Source organism: Dermacentor variabilis, chromosome 10, assembly GCF_050947875.1.
Source record: "Dermacentor variabilis isolate Ectoservices chromosome 10, ASM5094787v1, whole genome shotgun sequence".
NCBI classification, from domain to species: Eukaryota; Metazoa; Arthropoda; class Arachnida; order Ixodida; family Ixodidae; genus Dermacentor; species Dermacentor variabilis.
The window spans coordinates 61,264,153-61,290,215 of NC_134577.1; the positions used below are offsets into that span (position 1 = coordinate 61,264,153).

General features: G+C 45.7%; 3 protein-coding genes across 5 annotated transcripts in view; 1 reads left to right on the top strand and 2 right to left on the bottom strand.

The window, feature by feature from the left end:
* Positions 1-8,837, bottom strand: part of brm (ATP-dependent helicase brm) — a 61,173-nt gene extending 52,336 nt beyond the window's left edge. For 2 of the 3 annotated variants that reach the window (XM_075672845.1, XM_075672843.1), the window contains exons 1-6: positions 8,702-8,837; positions 8,062-8,232; positions 5,343-5,631; positions 3,588-3,788; positions 2,061-2,360; positions 423-817 (exon numbers count right to left, since the gene is read on the bottom strand). In XM_075672845.1, the coding sequence (XP_075528960.1) occupies positions 423-817; positions 2,061-2,360; positions 3,588-3,788; positions 5,343-5,631; positions 8,062-8,205 (1,329 nt within the window). In that variant the 5' untranslated portion in view covers positions 8,206-8,232; positions 8,702-8,837. The remainder of the gene's footprint in view (positions 1-422; positions 818-2,060; positions 2,361-3,587; positions 3,789-5,342; positions 5,632-8,061; positions 8,233-8,701) is intronic. The other variant, XM_075672844.1, reaches the window with a different exon arrangement.
* Positions 8,838-8,900: 63 nt separating this feature from the next.
* Positions 8,901-10,060, top strand: Ppcdc (phosphopantothenoylcysteine decarboxylase). The gene has a single exon (XM_075672848.1). The coding sequence runs from the start codon at positions 9,184-9,186 to the stop codon at positions 9,784-9,786; it is 603 nt and encodes a 200-aa protein (XP_075528963.1). The 5' UTR covers positions 8,901-9,183; the 3' UTR covers positions 9,787-10,060.
* Positions 10,061-10,118: 58 nt separating this feature from the next.
* sud1 (Prolyl 3-hydroxylase sud1) lies at positions 10,119-26,034 on the bottom strand. The gene is made up of 11 exons (XM_075672847.1): positions 25,716-26,034; positions 25,494-25,642; positions 25,367-25,413; positions 25,172-25,272; positions 24,921-25,080; positions 23,927-24,104; positions 21,604-21,717; positions 18,752-18,831; positions 17,021-17,337; positions 12,115-12,173; positions 10,119-10,297 (listed from the first exon to the last, which is right to left on the bottom strand). The coding sequence occupies exons 1-11, from the start codon at positions 25,885-25,887 to the stop codon at positions 10,145-10,147; spliced, it is 1,530 nt and encodes a 509-aa protein (XP_075528962.1). The 5' UTR covers positions 25,888-26,034; the 3' UTR covers positions 10,119-10,144.
* Positions 26,035-26,063: the final 29 nt, after the last annotated feature.

The following is a 26,063-nucleotide window of genomic DNA, read 5'->3' on the forward strand; positions in this document are numbered from 1 at the left end:
TAAAGAAAGAAATTCCAATTATCATTTTATTGTTTCATTGTTGATTCACATTATAAAATTTTGATATTTGCATAACTATAGTTCTTTATTGACATTACTGATTTGAACTTCGATGGCACTGTATTTAAATGGTGGATTGAGGCCCGTTGGAAGAAATGAGTAAGGGAGGTTAGGGCTAAGTGTGGCACTCAACTGACATGGCATGGCACACTGCTCCCCGTCATCTGACATTTGTCGGCACCACCCTTTATTGTCTTGGCCAGTAAAGGCGACTTAACCTCACTCAGTGCCATGAATGCAAAGTAACGATGTGCGTTTGTGAAGTTCCATCCAGCTGAATTCGTGTGGCATTCTTCTTTCGCCACAATGGCACAAGCATGAACTCTCATGAAAAATGTCGAATGAAGTGCTGCACCCATCACCTGCATCATGGACGGCATAGAGGATGGTGGTCCTGTTCCGGGACTGCCCCTGGCATTCTGCGGTGGCGCCTGGCAACCGGGCCGGGGCCCTTGCTGCAGGGGCACCCCGCCCCCGGGTGGCCCTGCCCCTGCCCCCTGGGGTGGAGGCGTCGGCGCCCCGCCCCCCTGGGACCCCATCATGGGGTGGGGGGGCTGGCCGTGCGGAGGAGGGGGAGGCACCCCCGGCGGGACGGCGGCCCCGGAAGTCGGTGCCACCGGCCCGTACTGGGGACCCATGGCGGTTGGGCCTACAGCACCAGCGCCCTGGCTGCTGGGCCCATACTGCTGTGGTGGGCCCCCCGCCCCCATGGGTGGTGCCGGCTGGGGGGACGGCCTCATGGAAGGTGATGGAGCTCCTGTACACAGAACGTTTCAACAAAACCGATGGTCAAATAGCTCAGTTTCGCAAGCAGAGGGCAAGAGTATTGAAGCTATGCAATGAACTGATTTTACCAGTAAGAGCTTTCACCTGGGCCTGTATACATTAAGGCTTCATTGTTCATTCATTCATTCTTCTGGAGAATACGTAGAATTGGCTGCGAGCTACGACAAAAAAAGAAAGGGTTCCTATGCTGCAGCTCTTTGCAAGAGCAGATACCAACTGCTCATGATGACGGACGTATGGCTGTGTGTTCTCGTGCAAGGGACACACCCCTAAATTTGGGCCAAAATATTTCCCGAAAAGATTCTCTGCGACGGCAGCACACCCCTCCAGCAAGCACTCACCTCATCAACTGAAGCTGTGCAACACTATTCCTGCGCAGCAATGCATGCAGGTTGTGCTGATATAGGTACAGGACAGCAGAAACATTTCAAATACAAAATTTTACATGGAGGCTGCTCCATATGTACGCTTTCTGAAAATAGGCTTTTTGCGCGGTCTGAAATTTTGCTGCAGTTCACCTTTCACCCTTCCCAACCACGGTATTTTCCTTAATTTTGACCATAAACGGGCAAATTTTTAAAGTAGAGGAACTTTAACGGAAGATAATGTAAACAAAATTATAAGTGTTTATTTACACAGAATCTCAACAATTTACAGTAAATGCGAAACTTAGAACAGCTATACAAGTAAACCAAAAAATAGATGTATATTATTGATGAGAAAATGCAAATAGCAAGAAAATTAAAAGCATCATCAATGGGCTGGGCTCACCCTCAGGGGTTTTTACTAAACACGTGCAGACGAGCCCGGCTCCTCCACAGCACAGAAGGAGTTAACATCGCAGTGTTGGTGCATGTTGCTGGGTCATCCTTGGCTATGCTTATAGTGCCAGGCTTCACGCGGACGAAAGAAGAGACTAGGACACAGACAGCGCTGCCCGTGTCCCAGTTTCTTCCCTCGTCCACATGAAGCCTTACACTGTAAGCGTAGTTAAGAAGTTAACCTCCCTGCCTTTCGTCCTCTTCCTCGTTTCCTTCGCACAACTCCAACAGCACTAGAGAGACCTTCCTGCCTTTCGTCTTCTTCCTCGTTTCCTTCGCACAACAACTCCAACAGCACTAGAGAGACCTCCCTGCCTTTCGTCCTCTTCCTCGTTTCCTTCGCACAACAACTCCAACAGCACTAGGGAGACCGCACACAGCGGCCGAACTCACCTGGTGGCCTGTGCATGTACGGTGGGCCCGGCTGGGGCGAACCCTGCGGGGTGCCCTGTGAGGAGCCCGTGCCCTGGGCGGCCATGCTGATGTGGTCTGGCACGGGTTGGTTGCGTGCCAGAAGCTTGTACGCCATGATCTGGGCCCGCAGCTGCGTTAACTGCGGTGGACTCAACAGCGATGGTTTTGAGCCGCCGCCAGCTGAGCTGGCGCCTCCCTCGGCACCTGGCGGCGGATTGCCTGCAGACCCGTTGGAAGGCGGACCCCCACTGCCGGGTCCTCCTCCGCTGTTGTAACCTGCTGGTGAGCATAACGAGGCAGATGAAAGCATGTCTGGTCGACAGTGCCAACCTCGCCCAAAATTGCAGGCACTGCTTGCGACCACACCACGCTTGCAGACCCTCTCGTATAAGTCTGGCGGTCAGCCATGTACTATCTTTGACAGTTCTAAAACTATTCGTATGCAATCTAGTTCAATGTGCACAACATTGTTTGAGACCACAAGTTGTGCAGAATCGCATAAGTTAGCATCTGAAAAGCTATGTGAGGTTTTGGAGTGTCAGTTCAGCACTCTTCAATTACCTTATCAACTACCTCCAGGCCATTCTTACAAACGTAGTGAGCTCGACGTCTGATTCAAGGAAGTCATTGTGGTTTCTTTCATAAATCTGTTGGCCGAATTTGTCATGTACAAGTGAAAGGGTGAATCAGTCAGTAACTGCAATTTTGCACAAATATAACTTAGCTACAGCCTATTGAAAAAAGTAAGGCCAGCCAGCTGTCATCAGTAACAGGTAACTGACCTTTGCTTTATTGTGATAAGCTGCGTAAATATGGTGTCTGATCAGTAAATGTCCTTACCCTCTTAATTGTTTTATTATTTTGACCAAAAGTGACCTTATATTGCTATTTTATTTGATGGCTTATTTCTAACTCCATCGAAAGCCCTTTTAAAGCTTTCTTTTAACCAATTTGCTTCACGTTTTAGGCATGAAAAACCTCATTTTACCTCTTCCGTATGCAATATATATATGTAGTTGTCATTGCCACAAACAGTAGGTAGTTAGAAATGAGGAAAAGGCACAAGAAGTGCGCAATCTCAAAAAATTTTATCTTTGAGTGTTGACAAAGTGTTGCCATCTATGCAGTATAAAACAATGACCGTAATGTTCGTGCCGCTTCAGCACTGGCGAAATGGCTACCATCTATGTTTCAGAATGTGAAGACTGAATCAACGTAGCTTTCGAGGTGCCGACAAAGTGCTCATGTCTATATAGTAAAACAAAAGGGAGCAAAATAACCGCAGATTTCAAACATTGGCCCTGCGGCCGTCTGTGTAGTAGAAGAAAAACTATGCAGACAAACTGAGTTCGTCCACATCGCTTTGAGAACAGGATCATTGCCCCCATTGCAAGCTGAGCTCGTACAAAAACACTAGGGTTAAATCAGCATCCTGAAATAACTTGCAGCTTTACCACGAAGTACTGCCACCAGTGCCCCAACAATCAAAAGCTGTGGGCCACTCACCCTGCGAGGATGGGTCGGGAGGCTCAGAAGCAACTGGGGGATGGTGCGGGTGCGGTCCCGGCTGATGAGGAGGGGCTGTGCTGGCAGCTGCTCCTCCTCCCTGCTGTGGAGAAGGGTATGGCTGCTGCTGGTAAGGGCCGCCACCACCTCCGTAGCCGCCCGTCTGCTGTGGACCCATGCCGTAACCGTGTGGCCCCGGACCTAACGGGCAAAGAAGAGGTTTGCTGTGACACAGAAATGGTCCTGCCACAATGTTAGGCAAGCAACGTGCACTTCGAGGCATGATTGTGTTAGCCCTTACATTGCCGTTCCCGAGAGAAGTCGGTGCTAATCACGGCAAACAAAGGGCTTTCTCAGATGCAAAATGTTCCTGGAACGTGTTGCCTATTTCCACATCGCATCATCATTTAAAAATGCGCGACATATCTTTTGCTAACTTATGTTAATTTCTTTCGTAAATGCCTATCTTTTACATTTTTCTAGTTTGCAATATTTCTGTTGTATTAACTGTGTTGTACCTGCTCTTAGTTTTTGCTTGCCAATGCATTTTTTCATGGCCAGAGTGTGTTGTACATCAACTGATCTATATTCACAGTACCTTACATTTAAAACTTGTTTACGTTGTGCACATTATTTTATTGTCCACGATTATGTTGTAAACCTTCTATGTGTTATATCTAGAGACTGGATTAAAGGCAAATGCCTGTTTCTTCCCACATGTCACAGCTGCACCTATTTAGTGAGAACGAATGTGGCTTAAAAGGTGGTTTAGAGCTGACCTCATAGTGCCTATAAATGCCACTTTCAGTCCTTTGTGCTCATATAGGCCTATTTTTGTTTTCAGTGACTGAAAATGCCTTTCTGAGGAGGCTCATTCTGTACCGAAAGTTCTTTCCACAAGGCCTAGAAGCAATGGCAGATGCTATTGCTAATGGCAACGCACCTGAAAATTTGACCTACCAATTGTGGGCTTGCATTCCAATGTTTACTGATCTTTTGAGGTGCCCTCACCATCTGCCCGACACTGGATAGCAATGCCAGAGAAAAATATGCTGAAAAGTCTGTTTCTTCGACAGTGGACATGCAACTCTATGTTACACAGCAGGCAAGGATTCGAGAGAAAAACGCACAGAATTTTGAGAGAGGTGTGCTGTTGGCTGTAGCTTGGAAAAGGCTCTAATTGTAGAATATTGAGAATATTTTAATTGAATGAGTGCAAAAGTTAACTGGTACCACTATGGACTGTAGTTACACGCAGTACCCTTCTTCGACAACTCCGCTCTTTCATGGTTGTGCAGAGAAAACCAGCCTATGACAGTTCATCTAAAGCAGCGAGCTTGCTGCTAAACCCACTCTTTATATTTAATTAAGTGCATGTGAGGAGATACACACTGCTATGCTCCAATGTGTGATATTGTGACCCGCTGATGAAGATGTCAGCTTATACGTAAAGCAAAACCTTTTGCTTAGAACCAAGTCATAGTGATATAGAAAAAGCGTTTACGAAACAGTTCTTGTGAACAGTTCACGAGCCGTGACAGCTGCTACAGCATTGTGACACAAGTTTAATGTATCCCATGTACACTGCAGCAGCTGTTGAAAAAGTTTGTGTAATATTGCAGTCTGTGTTAAACGAGAAACAAAGGCTTTTTTCGCTCACGAAAATTTCCGGGGTTCACATAACAAATTTAAAGTATTAATTTCACTGCCCCCCCCCCTCCCCCTCCCGAAACGTTACTTATGAAAAGGTCTTGCCTGGCCCCATGTGCTGTGGCGGTGGGGGGCCCTGAGGTGGCGGAGGTCCGTAACCGTGGTGAGGTGGTGGTGGCCCCTCATGGGGGGGCGGTCCTCCCATAGGCCCCGCCCCCTGAGGTGGGACAGGTGGCGGTCCCATGATGGGGCTGGGGACCCCCGAGCTGCCGCCACTGCCTCCAGCAGCGCCCCCTGGTGGCTTGCCCCCACGGCCGCCACCCATGCCCAGCATCTGGGGGTAGCGGGGGTCGTCTGGAGTCATGCCCTTCTCCGATTCCATGTTGTTGATGGCCTGTAATCATTGGTGTGGAAAGGCGGAGGGGGAAGAGTGAGAATGTTGGTAACGTAATGACAAGTGGCATATTCGAGACTTCACTTCAGGTCGAGTTTACTAGAACCGCATGTGAATCTGATACAAAAACACATGTGGCAGACTGAGAACTTAAGGAAGGTTTGCTTTTACTCAAATTTTGCATTCATAACACATTTTTTTGTTACGGATCATACAGTAACGTTGTTGATTGGGAAAAACAAAAAATCACCATAGTGTGCAAACCTCGACATCACAGAAGCAAGTTGCCACAGACGTGGCCCGGTTTCATTGCCTGCTGGTGATGAAATTAAATGCCCTGACAAAACTGGATAAGTAGTGATGTAATGCCAAATGTTTGAGTAAGTGATGATGAACAAAATAAGCAATCATGTTACAAAGTCCAAATGAAAACAAAGCAGCATTACAAAGTAAATTTCTTATTTATAGAAAGAAGGCAGATCAATGAACCAAGGTTCAGCCGTAAAAAAACTTGACTTTTACTGGGCCAACTTTTCTTAAGAAAACCCCCAAAACTGTTGCCTTTTTTTCATGACCGATTCTTTACTCATACATGACCTGCAGTGCCATTAAGGCATTATTGCTGTGGGCAGAGCATGACAGAGCACATCAACATTCCCGCGGTACACCACATTTGCAGGTAGTGAATTCCAGTGACAATGGTTCATGGAAAATAATATATATTAAAGAGATCCACTTTGGAAAGGTACAACCTAACCTTAAATGGATGGTCTTTACCCTAGGAAACACAATGCGGGGTTTCAGCCAGTCTGATGATTCATTGTTGTAGGGTGAGATAGATTCAATGTGAACCACTTACATTAGTTTGTTATTTTTGTTTATTACTTTTTTTCATGTTTTCGAATTGCAGACAGGCAAGACCACGGAAACGGTCCATATGAAAAGCGATATTTCTTGGAACAGAACTCAAGCCTGCTTTTGTTATCCTCCATGCGACACATGACTGCTGGCCCAGCATGGAAAGAAAATCACAGAGACGCCGGTGGCAACACGTTTTTGTTGTGTCCAAGTGGGAGAGGTTGTCAGAGGCTCTAAATCTTCCTCGAACACTGTCAGTACTAAGGTGAAGCTCCAAACACGAATCACAAGGGCTTTCCAGGTCTAACTCTTTATTTGAGGTGAAGAAACATCCAACAACACCACGATTTCGGCCCTGAAAATACGGCCGTCATCACTACAGCTACTTCACTCTATGCCACTATTTTTTTAAACCGAGGAAAGGCAGATGTGCGCTTGCTTTCTGCAAACTGCACTCTTAGAAATTCTGAGAAGATTGTGCCATTTAATAGCACAGTGTTTAAGCAAAAATGGTGAAATTGGTGCCGCTCGTCTGTAGCAGTCAGCAGATGAAAGTAAATCCGCTGGACAAGTGAGACTTGCCACTGACATAGTTTGGAGGAAACGCCTACACGAGTGCACCTCGTCCTTGGCATGGAAAGGATTAGGGAAGCCTTTCTTGGCTGCATTGCATCTTGTGTTTGTTCACTAAGCATAAAGTAATAAAGACGAGTGAACCTTCACAACCATGAATATTCTCAATCATCATTGTACTAGATCTTGCTTATACAACTTCGCAAGTTAATGCGTTACAGCACAAAGCATTGGCCACTTTTGGCAACACAAAACTATAGAGAGCTGTCTGTGCAATTTACCGCATATACCGCCAGAGTGAATGCCTCAGCAACCGTCGTGTCATCAAAGGCTGCAGAGCAACTAGTCCTATGTTCAAATTAGGTTTCAACCAGTCATGTGAAGTTGACTCAGCATGTTTGAGCTGTGGCTGTGTGGTATAGCATGTGCAGCATCGGTGGTCAGAGAATGCGTTGACTTACATGTATGACAACAACTCTTGCTTAAATCTGTCGCAGACGTTTACGTTACCGAACACCAACGCTCGCAGTGCCAGTGGACCCTCTGTTAATCATTTTCCCAGGTATCATGTTTGATGTGCTTGAAGGGAGCGCCATAGGATACATTACTATGTCGTTATTGAATCCCCCAGAGAGAAGCACCTGGTTCGGGACACGAGCTACAGACTCCGCAACCCAAACTTTGCCTGTACGCACTCCTAGCAGGCTAGTTTACGCACGCGATGACACCGTACAGTACGTCATGCTGCACGACTTTCGCTTGGAGGAAGCGGGGTACCCCCCAACATCTGCGCTTTTATATTCGGCAGACTCGCCTCGCCTTTCACGCCACACGTACCGCTCCAAGCACAGACGCATGTTTAAAACACCCGCATATACCTAGAATTAACCAGGCCAGTTGGCTCCTCTAGCAACCGACATGGCTGCCAAAGTGAGGCTAGCCTGGGGACACGCTTGGCAACGCAAGCTTGCTTAGTGGTAGAAAGGAGACAGGGCTTACCCTTTGCAGCATGTGAATGTTATCGGACGGGTATCCCTGTTGCATGTGACCGTCATTCGAGTGCGGCCCGCCCTGTTGAGGAGGCGGACCGCCTTGGGACTGTGGCCCAGGCGAAGCGGACATCATCTCCTCGCCCGACGCCATGGGCGACGCTGGGAGCCGCCGCTCCACCTGACAACGAAAGTGCAGCAGAAAGAGGCCCGTTCGAGACACCGACGGACAGAGAACAGCGTTTAACGACAAGTCGCCACAGGCGCAAAGCTAACAATCACGTTCGTGATGCCCAGTGGGAAACAGCCAGCGCGATGGAACAGTGCTGGCCTTGCTCGACGAAACCGAACAGCGTCGACGCCTCTCGACAACGACCAGCGCTGCCGCAAGACTTTTCACCCAGCGCACATAGGACAACTTTCTGAAGGGAGTGACAGACGTAGAGGCACGCAGCGGTAATAGTTCTTCGCCGATTCATTCATTAAAAATTGGTCGTTATCCTCGCCGAGAGCAAACAACGAGCGCATATCCTCCTCTCTCCGGGGGGTGCTCACTGACCCAACAACGCGACAGAAGTCAGGAGAAAGCCCCAGGAAAGACTAGAATCCGCGCTCAGAAACCTTCAGAAAGGCCGGAATTTTCTGTTTACCTGTCAAGCGGTGCGACGGCTTTCCGAAAGTGCCTGTTGACGGGTTCACGGAATGGAGAAACGCCGCTACATGGAATTGAAGCCGACAATGGCGTACTCGTGATGCAGCCCAATGCCGCCGCAAGAAACAAGGAAAAAAAAAAAAAGAACATCGATTTGAGCTAACTAGACGTTTTGTGAGGCGGTATGGAGTGTCGTAATGCACTGCAGAGACGCACGCGAAGGAGAAATCGCAAAGAAAATTTATTAGGCAGCCAAAATCGCACTCAAAGAAAGTTGTCGCAACTTCGTACGAAACTGTCCGTCTTCTCATCGGCACAGCCAGGTGAATCTGCGCGGAGGAAATTTCCTAACAAAAACACAAAAGAGCGGCGATAGCAGCAGCCGTGCGCGGCATGATGGAATCGCGCGCCGCTGTTAGCAGGAAAAACAAAGGTCGCGCAAATCATTCAGACCTAGCAGGGAGCTAGCGCAGAGCAAACATGTCCACCGAAGTCTCCACAAAGACTCTGAACATACTCATCGGCTGCACGGGCAGCGTGGCATCCATCAAGATACCCGTGCTAGTCCAACAGCTACTGCACCAGAGGTTCCAGGGGTACGCCGCAGTGGACCTGAAAGTGGTAGCGACGAGCAAAGCGCTTCACTTCTTCGAGCGTTTAATGATTCCGCGCTCGGTACCGCTGCTCGTCGACGATGACGAGTGGACCACTTGGCGGAAGATGTCCGATCCGGTGCTTCACATAGAGCTCAGGCGCTGGGCCGACGTGATGGTGATCGCTCCGCTGGACGCCAACACCATGGCCAAGATAGCGAACGGATTGTGCGACAATCTGCTCACCTGCGTCGTCAGGGCCTGGGACATGCAGAAGCCGCTGCTCTTTTGTCCGGCCATGAACACTCATATGTGGTGCCACCCGATAACGGTGAAGCACATGACGATTCTGAAGGACCTCGGCTACACCGAGGTGCCGTGCATTGAGAAGAGACTCGCTTGCGCGGACCGCGGCTACGGAGCCATGGCCGAGGTGCCCACGATAGTGAGCTACGTTGTAGCAGCCGCCCTAGAGAAGGCGCAGCAGTAATTATCGTCTCCACCCCCCAGCTACTCGAGAACCGCAGCAGCCGCGGCACCTTTTTTCCTTGCACCCATACATGTTAAGTTCGAATGACTGCCATTGTTACTCCGGAAATACAGGCACCAATCCGTTATCGTACCGAACACTGCACTCGAGCAGTTGTTTCTGAAATTGTGATATTGCAGGCAGTGCAGCTACGAAGTGACACTGCAGTTTACTGCCGTTTTTTTACCTGCGTGATGCACGTGTGCTGTGAAAATAAACAGCTTGCACAGCGTGACCAGCGTCTGTGATGCTTGCCAATTGCAGCTCTGCACTTGCCAGCTGTGAATCGCGACTGCAACAACAAATGCAATTTATTACATCATTCGTAATAAACAAACTTCATGTCGTGAAAGCACTGGTCTTCCTTGGGCAGCTTGGTCACTTCGTGGTTGACGTGCTTCACGAACTGCAGGAGTCCCTTGTCCCTGTACACCAACGCCAAAGAATTGGGGCATGGATTCAGGGTCAACACCTGCGTAAGTAAGCAACATAAAGTGGATGACAAACTATGCAGAATTCAAAATTTTCTGTCATTTTAACACGATCCTACCAAGCAGGTGGCCCGCTCACGTATGTGTTCATATCAGTGGTGCGGAGACAAAGGGGTCCGTTGGCTCCGTGTGCTCGTGATAAAAAAATCGAGACCCTCCGTTGCCCTTATTAAGAGTTTTAGCTTGAACGTAAACATTTGCAAAACACCGAGGACTGCAGTAACAACACTGGTAGCAGTCTCTTGCGACACTTTACCCAAGCACAATGCATCAGCGAAATCGAATTCCATGGTAACAGAAGCCAAAAAGCATGTAGCAATATGATTATAGGCATGTTGTTGTGGGGGACTCTGGATAATTTCGACCACCCGGGGTTATTCATGCACCGAATGCACAGTACACAAGCGTCTTGGAGTTCCACGCTCGTATAAATGCGACCGCTGTGTCCAGGAGTCGAACCCAGACTTCAAGCTTGCACAACACGTTACAAATGTTCTTATTACGTGGGTGTTCTCATTGGGGAAAGAAAAATGAAAACAAAGGAAACTAGACAATAACAATTATCTTGCTGGCTACTCGCTACGCTAGCAGCCAAGTAGAATGTGGTTGGTCATGGCAAAAATAGCCGTGTGTCCTCCATGGTTAAGCTCTGCACCAAAAGATGGCCCCACCAACTCTGTGAGCATAGTACGGAGCAAAGCTATGTTTTAGTTCATTGTCAAAGCAATACAGCTAAACCTTGATATAACTAATTTGTTAAAAATCAGTAATTTCTTCTGTATTAAAATTCGACCTTTTTATGCAGATAAGTGCAGTCTGCAATGGATTTTTCTTGCACGGAAGAGGCCGTAAAATATTCCGAAGTATCAGGCAATCTAAAAAAGGTTAACATCAATGAGAAAAAACTTCATTTTGTAGAATCTCAGAGTCGGCGACAAAATATACGATTTTCTGCCACTTCGGCGACGTGTTCACATTGGCAGTATGAAGCGAAGCAAGCCTCACTTTCGCATCCGCTCCACCCCTGCTGCTGATCTTGCCTGCACTGGGATGACCCTATCACGAAAAGTGCCGGCAGTGGGGGAGTGAATGCTTATTCTTCCTCTCCCTTCAACGTGCCTTCGAAACTTGAGATTACGGAATCTCCAGCACTAAAACAAGCGGGAAGATGGCGCATATGATGCCAAGCCATCTCGGCACGCACACATGGCAGATTACCTCTAAAGACAAGGGCGCACTATATACACTCAGCCACGGTTGCAATAAAAAGGGAGACGGACGCCCACCTACCCTCACCCACTTCTCCCTCTCGCGCTTGATTGTGTTACTGAGCTGGCTCCCGCCCCCTTTCCCTTTGCTCACACGGGAAGACGGCGCTCGTCAAGCCACTATCCCTCCCATCCTTCTCGGCTCACCCTCGCATACTTTCACAAGTACCCAAACCATACAGTGCACAGAGAGGGCTAAGATCTTACTGCACTTGGACTTTATACAAAACATGACGATGCTCTGCTTCGGCGGTCGAACGGTGTGCTATCAACTGCTTGCAATTCAACTGTTCGACAATCTGCGTCCACGGAAGTTTCCATTTATTGTCTCGGTATACGTTCACGGTGGCAGTGAAATTTCATTTGTTGAAATTGTGTATAAACACATTTGGTTACATTGAGGTTATAAATGCATGGTGTTCTATGGACAAAAAGTTAAATACTTGATTATATCAAGGTTTAACTGTAGTAACAATAGATACGACAACATTGTTATATTATTAATATCGTAATATACTTTAGAAACTTACGTCTTCGTCTTCGCCTTTCACTATGTACGTTGTAAAACCACCATATTCTGGTTTCCACTCTGAAAGAAGCACACAAAGAAAAGGAACCATTACTATAGATGTGTCACCAAGAGGATGTGTTTACCGCAGACAAAGGCTGTGAGGGCCCTTTTGGTTGCAACCGAGCCCAATGGGAATCGAATTTCTCAATTTTGGTTTGCTCCCCTCTGCAGTTTGCGTAAAGGAGCCAATTGCAATCAAAGGTGCCCCACGTGACACAGGTATTGCTAACAACCATAGATAATCAGCCAGGATAACTAGCCAGCCACAACAAGTTAACTACTCACAAGGGTCTGCACAAAGGAGCAGTGACAACAGCTACCAGCAACAGAAAACAAGCATTGCATGCACTTGTAATTACATGTCATCCCATAATCGGATACTTATATTGTCACAAATACAGCACTGCCCTCTTCTAAAGTTCTAGCATGTACTTCGCTTCGTCGACTCCCCCAGAGCACTAATTTCTTTAGGAGAACTCATTAGCATGCACAGCTTCCCATAAAAAAGGCGAAGTCAAAAGGTGTTTCAACTAATGGCGGAGTTTCAATTGCAAACACATATCATAATCCCACAGCACAAGCTTTTCAGCAAGCTGCTGTATCAACACACCTAACCTAACCTGTAATGCCATTTACAAAGTCTTTGGAGTACATGCGGACATGTTGAGAACCTACAAAGCCGTCTAATCCAACGTAACCTCTAATATTCTGCAAAGCTTTTGCAGTGCATGCACACATGTTGAGAGCCTACGAAGTCACCTAACCTAACCTAACTTCTCATCTTAAACAGCTGTCTACAAAGTTGGTGCAGTACATTAAAGCATTTCACGAGCCTGCAACATAATTGGTTCTCTGGTGTCCTGACAATGAGGCCACATGGAAACATGTGTCTTAGCACAAATCAGTATATAATATGCAAACTACTTTTTTTCCAAGGGTCTTTCAACCACGGTGTCGAATCGAAAAAAATACCAGTTGGGTTCGGGTTCAATGTGGTCTGATTTCATTCTGGTGCAGTTCTGGTTCGGAGAACTAAAAATTTGGAACAGTTCACAAACTGGTTCAGCTCAGCCCATTTTATCCTGCCCCATGGCAATATGCTGCTTAGTACTATCGACTTGTCTGTATCGCACATCATGTGCAAGCTTCATGGAGAGGAGGCAGAAATTTGCAAATTGATTACACAGATACCGGGGAATTTTCATGTACATGTTAAAGACAGAGGTAACTAGTGAGAGTCCCTGCATCAGCGTGAACTCTGCGCAGGTTCCATACACGTTACTTTAACAGTAGTGACGTCAGTTAATTTTCATCTTGCTTCTGGTTTTACTGCAAGACTGGTGGTAAGCAAACTGTGACATGTAATATGTGATGTTGAAGACGGTGCGAATTTACATTGTATTGCATAAATTACAACTTCAAACTTATAGTCTGCAGCAAATGAAGAAGCCAGCATTTGACATTTAGCTCAGTTTTCTCCTTTTCATAGAAGCAGGTGAGGACACTTGATGTTTCTGAACAATGAACAAGGACAGTTTGTGCTGAACTATGTGTCAACCTTTCTTGCGCATCTGCATGTGGTCCGTAGTCTTGCGCTGCCTAGGGCCGGACAAAGAAGTCAAAAGCGTGCATGTCGTGCCCCACGAATAATTTCTACAACTTGAAGAGCATTGTACCCTGCTTGGCTAAGCACCAAACGTGCGCTCAATCATGGCACATAACAAAACCAGATTTTGTGTGCAGTTCGCAGCCGTAGTTACCACTCACCGAGAAGGTGATGGCATTCATTAGTGACCGCAGTGTTATGGTTAGAATAAGTCATGCAGCTGAACTTATTGATATTTCTTCCTCGAAGTCTTGTCCGCTCACAGCATTTCTCTAGATTTAGTAACAAGTTGACATAACAGCTGAATCGGGAGCATAACCAGAAATAAGAGACTCTGTGGAGCCCCTGAAACTGTGGAGCCCCTGTGGAGAGACTCTGTGGAGCCTGTGGAGCCCCTGGCATGGCTGACTTCAGAAGTGCAAGTGTCTATGCCGAGCTGGCCATAATTACCAGCACATACCCATAGCCTATCCCTATTCTCGCACAATGCAACTCGTGAGTCATAACAATGTGCTAGTAGGATGCACCGTTTGAAGAAATAGTTATTTGAACAATCGTGCAAACTAGTGCACAGCCACTGTTGCCTTATATGCTTGAACCGTTCTATGCCGAACCGGTAAACATTGTTATTTTTTCAGTTCAGGTTTGGTTTGGGTTCAGGCACGTTCCAAAAATATCAGTTTGTGTTTGGGTTCAGTTCCACAAAATAGCAGTTCGGGTATGGTTCCTGGTTCGGGTTTGGTTCGACACCCTGTTTTAAACATCATGTTTTATTGTGATAACACCTTGCACCTAGAAAGAACGTGAATGTGTGCGTTCAAATGAAGCCTTCCTTTGCTATTCCTTTATGTATATCAACAGAGGAATTAATATTTCCAAGTTCTAGCCGAAACATCTGTTTTGTCATCACCCTACTTGAACCTCTTGAATTCACCTAGCATCGGCCGCTGGCCCACCTTTCCTCTTAAAGGGATTAGTACGACGAAGGTGACAAATAAAATGACGGACAAAGGAAGATGACACGGGACAACTACATAGGCGCACTAACAACTGAGCGTTCTATTAAATAGCTGCTGTTGTTTTTAGTGCTCAGTGGTTTTAAAGGGACACTAAATAGAAACAATGAATGAGTTTTGCCTGACAAAACATTCTTCACTTCTATTTTCACAAATTTTGCGGTAATAAGTTATTTGATAAGAAAATGAGGATCAATGTTTCATTTTTAAAATTTTGTGCCGAGATATTTTTGTGCCGAATATTTTTCGTATTTAGGATGTTGTGGCTCAGTAAAAGTTCTTGAAACTTGCCAAGTTCAGTCCTTGGGTTTTTAGAATACAGTGTAATCCATCTTTACCAATAAAAAAGTTACTGAGTGCGAGTGGACGTTGTCAAAATCTATGATATCATGGGAAGCTGGTGCGGAAACCTTAAGGCGGTGTCGCCACCTACCTTTCATCTTTGCATATTTTCTGGCTTACCAAGCCTTCCCACAGAATAAGAGTGGCCGCAAACGTAGCCCTTCACAATGTAGCACACTTAGCAGCTTCGATTGACTTGTGCAGTGGTTTAGGTAGATTTGCATACAAATGAATCGACCATGTGACTAGGTGGACCGTTACTTTCAGTTTTGAAGAGGCACTGGCAATGTATCAAAGTCTCGATTTTCGGCTAAACTCGGTGAACTTCGTGGCCGAATTGGCGTGTGGTCGTGCAGGCGGAGCGGGACAAAGTTTGAATTCTCGAGTGGCACGCCGTGAAGTGTTTGCAATTTCCTCGAAGCTGTCGAAATTATCTGTTGGCAACTGTACCGAATCACCAAGGCGAATGAATTTCTGGAAGTGCCGTCTCAGGAACTACGGATCACTGAGCGAGTGCGGCCAATTAGAGCTGGGAATGCAGAGAAAGACTGTCACAATGGCGTGCCCTGTGGACTACGTGTCCATCAAATGACGTGACAGGATTTAGCACTGGTCATTTGTTGGCAATGTGGAATGCCTTAAAAGCCCAATTCTTTGCTGTGTAATTAATATGCTGATCTGTTGAAGCAGGGCACGCACTTACAGAATCCTAAAATGCTGCTCGTGCAGCACTCTACCCTGGTTCCATGGAGAGGCAGTGTATGCGTTTTGAGCGTAACGCATCGCGCAAAGCTAAATGGCTAAATTGTCTCTGTGCGCGTTGTTGCAGTGGCTAGCAACACATCAGACTTCGGTGTTCGGATCGGGTTTGTCTAAAGGGCAGTTCGTGAGAGTGGGACATATCTTTTTTTCAGTATAATTGCTACGTGGTACCAGGAGTTCGAATATGCGAGAGTTTTCCCTTATTCAGAGACACGCGACTCTGCCGCATTTAGTAGGCGATAATCCAAACGCGCCGCCGTTCCCTGCTGTAAACGGCGTGATGTGGGCATAACATTTCGCTTCGGTGGTGTCCGACGTCGCCCACCAGCTTGATTTTGCTTCAGTTTCCCGTCGTCCTTTAAAATACTACGCAATAGGAAAACAACAAAACGCGTTTCGGGCAGCTGGAGCACCGCCAGCTTGACGCGCGTAGGTGTCTCATGCTGCAACAATCCACACAACAATGCGCATTATGTAGATGTCAACAATAGTTGAATCTGTCAAATTTTTTGTTACTTTGGATTGTACGTTTTCCCGGTTAGGGTGTCTTTTCTCACGTTTTTTTTCGAAAATGTATGAACGAGGTTCTTTAAATGTATACAAAAGGTCGGTGGTCACTTGAAGCAGGGATAGTAGTAAAAAAAACTTCTCTTAAGTTGAGAAGGGTACAAATTCGGCCTTTTTGATATGGCATACTGCAAGTGAAGCCCAAAAGAACTTGTGGATTGTACCCTCTGTCTATCTCTAGTTCTTGTACTTCACTTTTGGTTTCTCTCAAGTATCATTGTGCCAATCGTCTCATTATTACATTAATAGCTGTTATGAGTGGCGACCACTCAAATGCCAGCCAATCGGGAAACCAAAGCTTGGGCACATGATGTAGTTCTAGGAACGAACCAAATAGGTCATGGATCTTCAGAACAACCATCCCACTCCAAAACAACCTTCCCAAACTCTCTTTTGCATTCTTTTTGGGGTAGCTATAGCAGACATTCCCAAATTCCACCATGTTGGCGTTTTCAGCCAATCAGAGAAGGCACAGCCACCCAGTGAGCCAATCAAATCTGACGAGATGGTGAATTCGGCACAACATTTCTGCGTCTCTCGGCTCTTGCTCCGCAACGCGAGATGCCAGTCACCTCTGCAGTTGAGGTAGAGGACCACGTCAAGCGCGCACTCGTCCGAGCTCCGGTCGTGGTCGTGGGCCAGGGTGTACATGCCGTGGCTCCACTTGCGGATGACCTGCGTACAGCTGGAGGACTTGCGGTCGGGCTGCTCGGTACTGTCCGATCCTCCCTCATCCTCCGAACTTGAGCTGCTATCCGCGAGAGCGGACAGTGGATGCAGCTTCAAGCCCGTCAGGTTCGAAAGGATAAGAAACATGGCCTCTGACCGGAACACCCGAAGGCACTCTTCCACCACGGGCGCCATTGGCGTGGGGTACTTCAACATCCACCTGTAAAGCCGCACGGGGGCCCCCACCAAGATGGTCAAACACTGCACGACAGCAGACAAAGCCAGGGAAACAGCAAGGCACGCATAGCATAATGTTGGCGACACTGACATGGTTCAACACTATTTTGTGCAGTGGTGTGCCACTTTTAGAAATTTCAAAAAAGAATAAAACGTTAGTCCTTGAAATTTTGTTCGTATTCGATTAGAGAATTCACTGCCTGAAGTTGTTGAATATGCACTACATTTGAGTACTATGTGGGACAACAACAGTTCTTACCGTCTGCAGAGACAAAGGCTTAAGCAAGTCAGAGACACTTTCAAATATTCTGCTGCGGGATAAACTGGTCTTGAAGACGCTCCAGTTCTTGAGTAACCACGTAGAGGAGATAACTTACGAACAACCGTTTGCAGTCCTTAAGTAAGCATGACCACCTCAGGCAGCCTATGAATTTTCTGTCTCTACTTATAAGCAAAGCAATTTATCATTTGGCCAATCTCACAATGCTTGGATTTCTTTAATATGATGGGCAGCGCTGCATTGCCAATAGCTTTTTCAAAGAGCAATACAAGTGAACCTATTTAAAATGAAGTTACATCAGATACAAAAACACCTACACTATATCCAATAGTTATTATAAACAGATATTTCTTACATGCTGATACTGGTGAGAAATCTTTTATATTTACTTTGTTATATCCTATAATTCTCTATATCTATGTTCATTACATGAATGCTTGACTTCCACTCTACTACGTGCATGAGGTGATGAGCAGTTTTTTGTTTCATTACTATCACTGCCACGGTGCACCAGATCTATGATAACCTTTATTTTTATTTTTATCATTTGCAAGGTTCTCAGTTGAACTGAAATCCAGTTGATAATGGCATCAGATGTTTCAAACAGCATAGATGAGCCTTTTGTTGCCAAGCAGGTTCCACAGAACCTTTGCTTTGTTCCAGATTTTTGTTTTTTACTTACATTTCATATTGTTTAGGAATTAGAAGTATCTGGTATTCGATTCAAGCTTAGAACGACAGAAAGTTGAGCTAGTTGGTAACTAGCTTACCAGCTTACCTTAGCAACTAGCTCAACTTTCTGTCGTTCTAAGCTTCATTTTTAGTTCTCTGACGGTGTTCGTGTTGTCCACTTCTCTACTCTTGTGTCCTGTCTGCACGCCTTACCTCTTTTTTGCGTAACGATTCGATTCAACATTTCGGGGCCATTTTTCTAAAGTATTCGACTTGATTAGAAAAAGCTTGCCGTTCGAACACCCTCAATCTCATGGCACGACTGTGGCGCAAAGCACCGAAGTGCAGAAAGAGAAACGAGAGGTTAGCAGAAAGAAGAACACAACCCCTAACCTCATGCATTGAATATGGAGGTGTGATTGGCAAAATGGCAACACACTCTTACCGGCGATTGGGCGGGCCTTGCTGGTTCCAGAAGATGGTGGGGTCAGAAAGTGCCTCCTCCAATTCCTTGCACTTGTCTTCCTGAAGGCATTGCAATGGTTCAGTGAGCACAACCGAATTTTACAAGTGGTCCAAGGAGAATAATGAAAACAACTGCACGACTAGTATAATGTAAACTTTTTGTTAAATTCGGAACTGTGCTCTGAACATAACTTGAGATGTCTTGCGTCACACCACACAGGTTTTGCATTTCAGAGTGCTTGGCCAACAGAGGACTAAGGATGGCAGGAAAGCCAAAGCAGGGCACAGTGTGACGTCGTATCTTCAAAATTTCCTGGGCTTTCCTTTTCCGATGGTAAAAAAAAAAAAGAGTCTGCAAGACTTCGGTTGTGTCAACACAGTTATTGGTCATCATTTCTAAACATCCTCCACAACTTTTGTATTGAGAACTTATTATTTAGGGAAGTTCAACAAAAAGTATCTAATAAACATAATTAAATAAGTATTAGTGCTAATTAACAAACAAATAACAAACAAAAACTTGTTGCTACTGTGAACAACATCTATAAGTAAACAGTGAGGGCCGTTCATTAAAGCTTTCAGTCCTGGCAATAGTTAATGGGACAGCCAGTATATGATCATAATTACTGATGGAACCTGATGAGGAGCCATTTAAAAAAATTGAGGAACCATTCTATCCTGTGCAGGTAGCTGACCAGCGAAGCTGCTACGGTGCTATAAATTATGTTGGTATATAGTTTTGTCGGTGTGTAACTATACATATAATTATGCATACGTCATTTATGCAAAGTACAAAGAAATACACAATAATTTGTTGTCTTGTCTCTTTTCTTTTCATTTTAGCTTTATCTTGTCACGCAAGTGATGAAGGTCTTGTGGTTGCTGTGATACACCACCAATGGCTCTTTCACGATTTCGCTTTAAAAATGCAGCTGTTGCAATGGAGTGCTGTTTAGACGCAGGTGTCTGCTAAACCGAGCCTCGATGCAAGCGACGTTATGCATTGACCGAGGCACAGTCCAAAGGAGTGCACGAAACAAAACACGTTTGTTTGTAATTTGCAATTCAGCATGCTTCCTAGTTAGTTAACTGAATGAAACTTGTAAGGGCTACAGTTTTATTCCAGCGGACCAACATGGGGCTGTCCGTTCCCTTCTCGTAGAAGACCATGTACTGACAGCACGCAAGAACTCCATACTATTTAGAATTTCACTGTGAACTACGTGATTACGAAAAGTAAATGAAACTCGCTGTAATGATAGAGTTGTCTTAACGGCCCATTTCAGTATAATTTTTTCGAAGATACCTACATTAGATTGAGAGCTACAGAGCATTCACAAGAAAGTTGGCTTTGCCGCAAGGTGTATTCTGTTCCCTGCTATGATTTTTCCGGAGGGTAGACATAGACAGCTTCGCTGCAAAAAGTGCTTTGTTAAGTTTAGTGAGACAAGCATATGTTTTGCCTCAAGTTTGAGCGCACTTATTACGAAATTGACGGTAGTTTTAAAACTCATTTCAAGTCTACATGCCTTGAAAACTCGCCGCCTCAATTCATAAATAGCAATGTGTTCCCTACAATGATCTGATATTTTTAACGCAATAGTGTTAAGGTCCCCGTGTCGGAGAAAATCCGGTGTTGGCATCAGCGTCCGGCACCCAGCGTCGGACGCCATTCGTGCGAAAAATTTTCATACCACCCATACCCAGGCCCTCCATGTGACGGAAAGAAGTTACTAAACTAATTGTATTTCTCAAGCTAAAATACGCAGAACAATTGTAAAGTACAATTTACACACAACCTACAGACATGATGGCGTTGGATTGTAATTTGAATATACGAGAAAACATAATTCTGTTATGCTCAAACTCAAACCTCTTTTCAAACTCAAACAAACCCCTTTTCCAGCGTTTCTACCATTCATAGACTGGACACGGCATCCGCCATTTGTGCGCGCCGGTGGATGAATACCTCAGAGTCCATGGAGCAGCGTGCCCATTTCTCTGAAACACTTCCAGGTGGCGCTCGCCTCTGCCGCATCGCGGCCCACGCAAGAGGCCGCATTTCTACCTGAAAGCCCACCTTCGTGCATAGTGTTTGCGACGAGCATTTCCCGGTAAACATTACTGTTACATAAGCTGCAGTTGCCGGAAAGCGTGAGAAGCAGTCAGGGATCTTTGAATGCTATCGCATTCCACTCTTAGGCAATGCTTAAGCGTCCTCCAAATTTGTTATTCACATTTTGCTAGGTAGCTTGCTTGTTGCAATTATGTATGAACTTACATAATACCAGAAGAGTTGACTGTTGGGCTAGTTGGTCGTCCATATTTGAAGTAGTAGCTTAGCGCAAATAAAACCATGGACACAAGGAAGACAGACAAGGACAAGCGCTTGTACTTGTCTGTCTTCCTTGTGTCCGTGGTTTTATTCGCGCTAAGCTACTACTTCAAATTACATAATACCAGTCTCTTCAAGTAATTTCATGAACAGAATTGCCCTGTTTTCCAGATAAGATATCTAAAAATTGGATTTCTAAGTCTAAAAAGAAGCACACACACAAAAGATGCTTAGTGTTTGCGCCGAAATACAGTGCAGTTAAACCACAACATTATGACATGAGCAAATAACAAATTATCAGATATAACAAAGAAAATCTAAATATTTTCTCACTAATATCAGCGTTAAAAAATTGCTACATATATATTTACAACAAATAGTGTCTCACAGCTTGTTATGGGCAGTTGGACTGCATGACCACATTATGACCAGAGAAAAAATTTTTGGCTGGATGCAATGGGGAAGTGATTGTGAAGGGTGACTCAAGCATCACTTGCCTGCAAGAATTCCTGGAGGTGGATCTCCGAGTTGCTCTTGAACTGCTCTCGGACCTGCTTGGCAACACTGTCTGCCAGGTAGGTGGGGCTGATCCAGGCTCGTAGCAGGTCCTCCTGGCGATACAATTCAGACATCCTCGGTCAGGGAATAAGGCTCGGCTCGGAACACACCAGTTTGGGTTTTATTTTGTTCCCAATTTCAGTTTCACTGTCTCGTAACATCAGCGCTAAGGAACTTATTAATTTTGTTCATGCATGACCTCAAGCTCCATTAACCTGCAGGAGGCAAATTCTTTTCCAGCCCACCAGGCCTCCTACCCCATTCAGGTCAACCTGTGAACTTTACAAATCATAAAAATCCCCTGGGGACAACACTAGGAGAGGGGGGGGGGGGGTCACATGCACATTATTTTAATGTATGCCCTAGGCCTGAGTGCAAACCTTTCGCGGGATACCTAGGCAGTTCATTAACAATGATTAACTTTTGGATGAAGCAGACAAGCAGCAGCAAGTCGAAACAGAAAAGATAGACTGACAAGGAAATCATTGTTTTTTAGATAATCAGTGCCGGCGCAAGCTAAAAGCTAATATGGCGCAACAATAAGCACTTTTGGTGCAGTGTTGAATGTTCATCTAGACACGATATGGTCTTATTATTAACTGAAATAGCTAATAAACATCATGGAGCTGGCTTTATGCGCTTCAACACAGCGTTCAGTTTAAAGATTACCAAACTAGCTTCATTAATTTTTAATGAATGGCTTCCTCTATTCCTATATCACGGTATAAAGCTGCTCAACCATTTCAACTTGCAACAGGGATTTGCGCCTTTCCTGTGTCTTAAGCAAGCAAGAAAAGAAAAAAAAATATATATATATATGTAGATATATGAATTGAAGTTACAGTGAAGACTTGACAGTTAAATTACAGAATTTTCTTTACATCTGATGTACAAAATTTATCTTGCATAACTGCCTTGGATCGGGTGAATGCAGTTCAAACTCAAACCATGGGACCTGCTTTTCGAATCATGCAGGGTTGCAAGGAAGGTCCCCAGTAATACCAAGTTATGGGCCATCGGGTGAGTATGCATATTACAAGTACGTGCTTCTAAAGTGGCACTGTCAGCGACTACAATGAGCAAAGTGCAATGGGACCTCATCCGAGGCTTCTTTCTGATCCAACAGCCTTCTTGAGCAAGCTCCACCATGCCCAACTAGTATGTAGAACACAGAATTGCAGCACACAAGGAGCAAACAACATGACCACACAGCGGCAATACATTGAAACAGCTCCTCCAAAGAAATGCAACAAAAGAGCAAATACAGCAAACGGAGGACTGATGGCATCAGCAATACCCTGTGGCTATGACTACTCCATTGACCTACAGAATGGCGATGACATCACGGTTTAGGTTTTCGTTTCATTATTACTGGCGATGCAGCATGGAAGGAACAAGGTTTTCGTTCTTAATGCTTATTTGGTACTGGCTTGGCCCAATTTTCTACTAAAATGCTGTTATGGAGCAGAATGGCACAGAAGACTCTCTTGGCACAATTGAGTCCAACTGGTGCAGTTGTTGCACCACTGATAATGTTTACTTTTTTAGAAACTTCGCTGTTGCTTATTTCGCGTGCTTCAAGTACTCGTCTGAATGAACTAGCTCAAAGCAAGTAGTAACCCCATGGTGCCCTTTCGGAATCAGACTCCCAAGAGTATAATCTGAGACCTCAACCAAAACTCTGTTCAAGCCTTCTGAATATTCATTTGCATCCATCATCACTATGAGGAATTAACAGTACTCACAACATTATTACTGTGAACCCGTGGAACCTCAGCAATTCGTCTACACGTCAAATGTTTTGTACTTGTGGGTCCAATCTAGGCCACACCTTGGTTCACTCAATAAGTCAAACAAAAGTCAAACAAGCTCAGAGTTGTAAAGTTCTTGAAAAATTCAGAAGAGTTGGCAGGTGTGCTCTTACAGCAAGAGGGGACACATTGCTGTTCCGGGAGTGTAATTTATTAACACAACATAAATAAATATTCCTCCTCATTAAAACTGAAATGCAACCCGCCATGGTTGCTTAGTGGCTATGGTGTTGGGCTGCTGAGCACGAGGTCGTGGGACCAAATTCTGGCTACGGCGGCCGTATTTCGATGGGGGCGAAATGCGAAAACACCTGTGGACTTGGATTTAAGTGCACATTGAGGAACACCAGGTGGTCCAAATTATTCCGGAGTACCTCATTACAGCGTGTCTCATAATCACATCATGGTTTCGGCATGTAAAACCACACAATTTTAAAGCTCAAATGCATACCTCAATGTGGCACCATGACAGCCGCTCAAGCAGCGGCTCCATGTAGGGCTCTGGCCTACTTATGGGAGGTCCGTGGAACCATCCACCAACAGACAGCCTCACTTTGTCTTCACTCAGCACTTCCGCCACTTGGTGAAACGAGACAGGGCTGACCTCGAAGAAAGCAAAACTGTTGAACCTGCAGTACACAATGACACACAGTCCATGCAGATCCAAAAGAACAAAGATGCGGGTTTCTCCGACTCTGAGGCACTGGTTCCTCGCCCAATTTCTCCTTTCCGTAGCTTCTTATGTGGGGCAATCAGGCAACTGTCTCGCCAAGACCTTTCAGTGACACTAATAAATCTGCCTCTCTGACCCTTACTAAAGGTGCTTCAGAGCTGCAAAGCAGCTAAATGTTGATAAGGTACAGTTCTTTTTTTTTTCGTGTCTCATGATTAAGAACTGAATGCCATAACAGACTTCCGAATCTGTAAGTGCAGTTTCACAAAGTCAGATTCTCAAAGACTGCGTTCCGCACATGGCTGTCATGCTTCACTTTGACATGCATATATAACAGCGCTTTCTGAAAATGAAATAAATTGTTGGAAGTTCAGTGGTCTGCTCACTCTCTGTCCTCTCTACTTTTGTTTCACTGTCTGTCAAGACGTTAAGCTAGGCCACAGGAAGATTTTAAGTGATTGACGCTGGCCAAATGAAGCAAGTTCGAGCTTGTAGCCAATGTTTTGACAAGTGGCCGTGCCTTTGTGAAGGGGCTAGGGTTCGGACGAAGACAAGTCTGCTTGTTGAATTGTGTGGCCACTAGCAATCACAAGCATATGTAGGAAAGACATAACGAAGTTGAACTTTCATCGCCTTAATGCTATTTAGGCATGACAAGTTTTCTTAACCGTGGGACAATATTACTTGCCAGAAATTCGTTTTGGAATCAGAATTGTTTGACCTTGGAATATGGTACGTACAAAGAAATGGCGAATCCATGCTGTCCACAAACCTGGGTAATATTGAGCGAACAACGTCCCTTGGCTGCCCATTGCTGTCAGTGTCAAACAAGTCCAAGGCCCCTCCATCTTCAGAAGTCCAACCAGGGGACAGATAGAGGATGAACGCTATCCGTCGGCCTTCCAACTCATCGTCGTGGCACAGCAGCACGTCTGTACGCACAAAAGGAAAAGTGGGAAAATGCCATAAGGCAACTGTCATACCATTGGTGGCCCATCTACAAGCAAGCACTTCTTCACCTACCCGTGTAAGAGTACTTGGAACAGGTTAGGCTGATGGTGCCATCTAACGGAATTCCCGTAACATCACGGAGCCATGGCGCCAGCGTTTCCTCCAGGCATTTTCTGAGTTTTCCAACACAAACGACGCCTTTTTAGTAGCGGCTGGACAATGACAATATCACGGCGGGAAACGGCCGTACGAAAGAGCATGTTTTACCTGAAAGCGTGTATGTACGGCGTGTCAAAGTTTTGCAGGTCATCCGACTGCAAACCGAAACCAAAGCGCAATGTCGGCAAATGCACGGGCGGCAAGTGGTCCACTTGAAATTACGAAAAGAATTTACCTGGTGGAACTTGTAGAGGTCGTTGTCCTTGGTGTGGAACTCGATGTCAAACAGCTCGTTTTTCAAGCTGTCGACGCTACCTTTGTCCTCTAGCAAGTTGTGCAGGAGGCAAACATTGAAAGGATCCGTGATCAGCTCAGCCGCTGTTCCTGCGATGCAGTTGTGTAAGAATCCGCTCATGTAACGCTGCAGCGAAAGCCGTAAGGTCGAGGGCCAGCTTACCGAAATGACCCGCCTTTTTCTCCGCAAAGGCGGCTTTCAGTCTGTCCTTAGTTGTATCTGAGAGAACTTCGCTGTTCACTTGCAGTACGATGGACTCCTTCCTACGCTTAGACAAAGGCGTCGATCTCAAACCGCTGGTGCCTCCTTTGTCAGCACGCTTTGCAGGCGTCATAACTGGACGCTTGGCGCGAATAATATTCGTCCCGAAAGGATAGGCTTTCGAGAGTGTCAAACATCACTAGTGACGCAAACCGCGTACACGTGCTTCCGCATCGTCCGCGGCTTCATACGGCAAAGCGGAAACTTGGACAACGCCGGAAGCACACAGAGCTGGACAGATCAACAGGT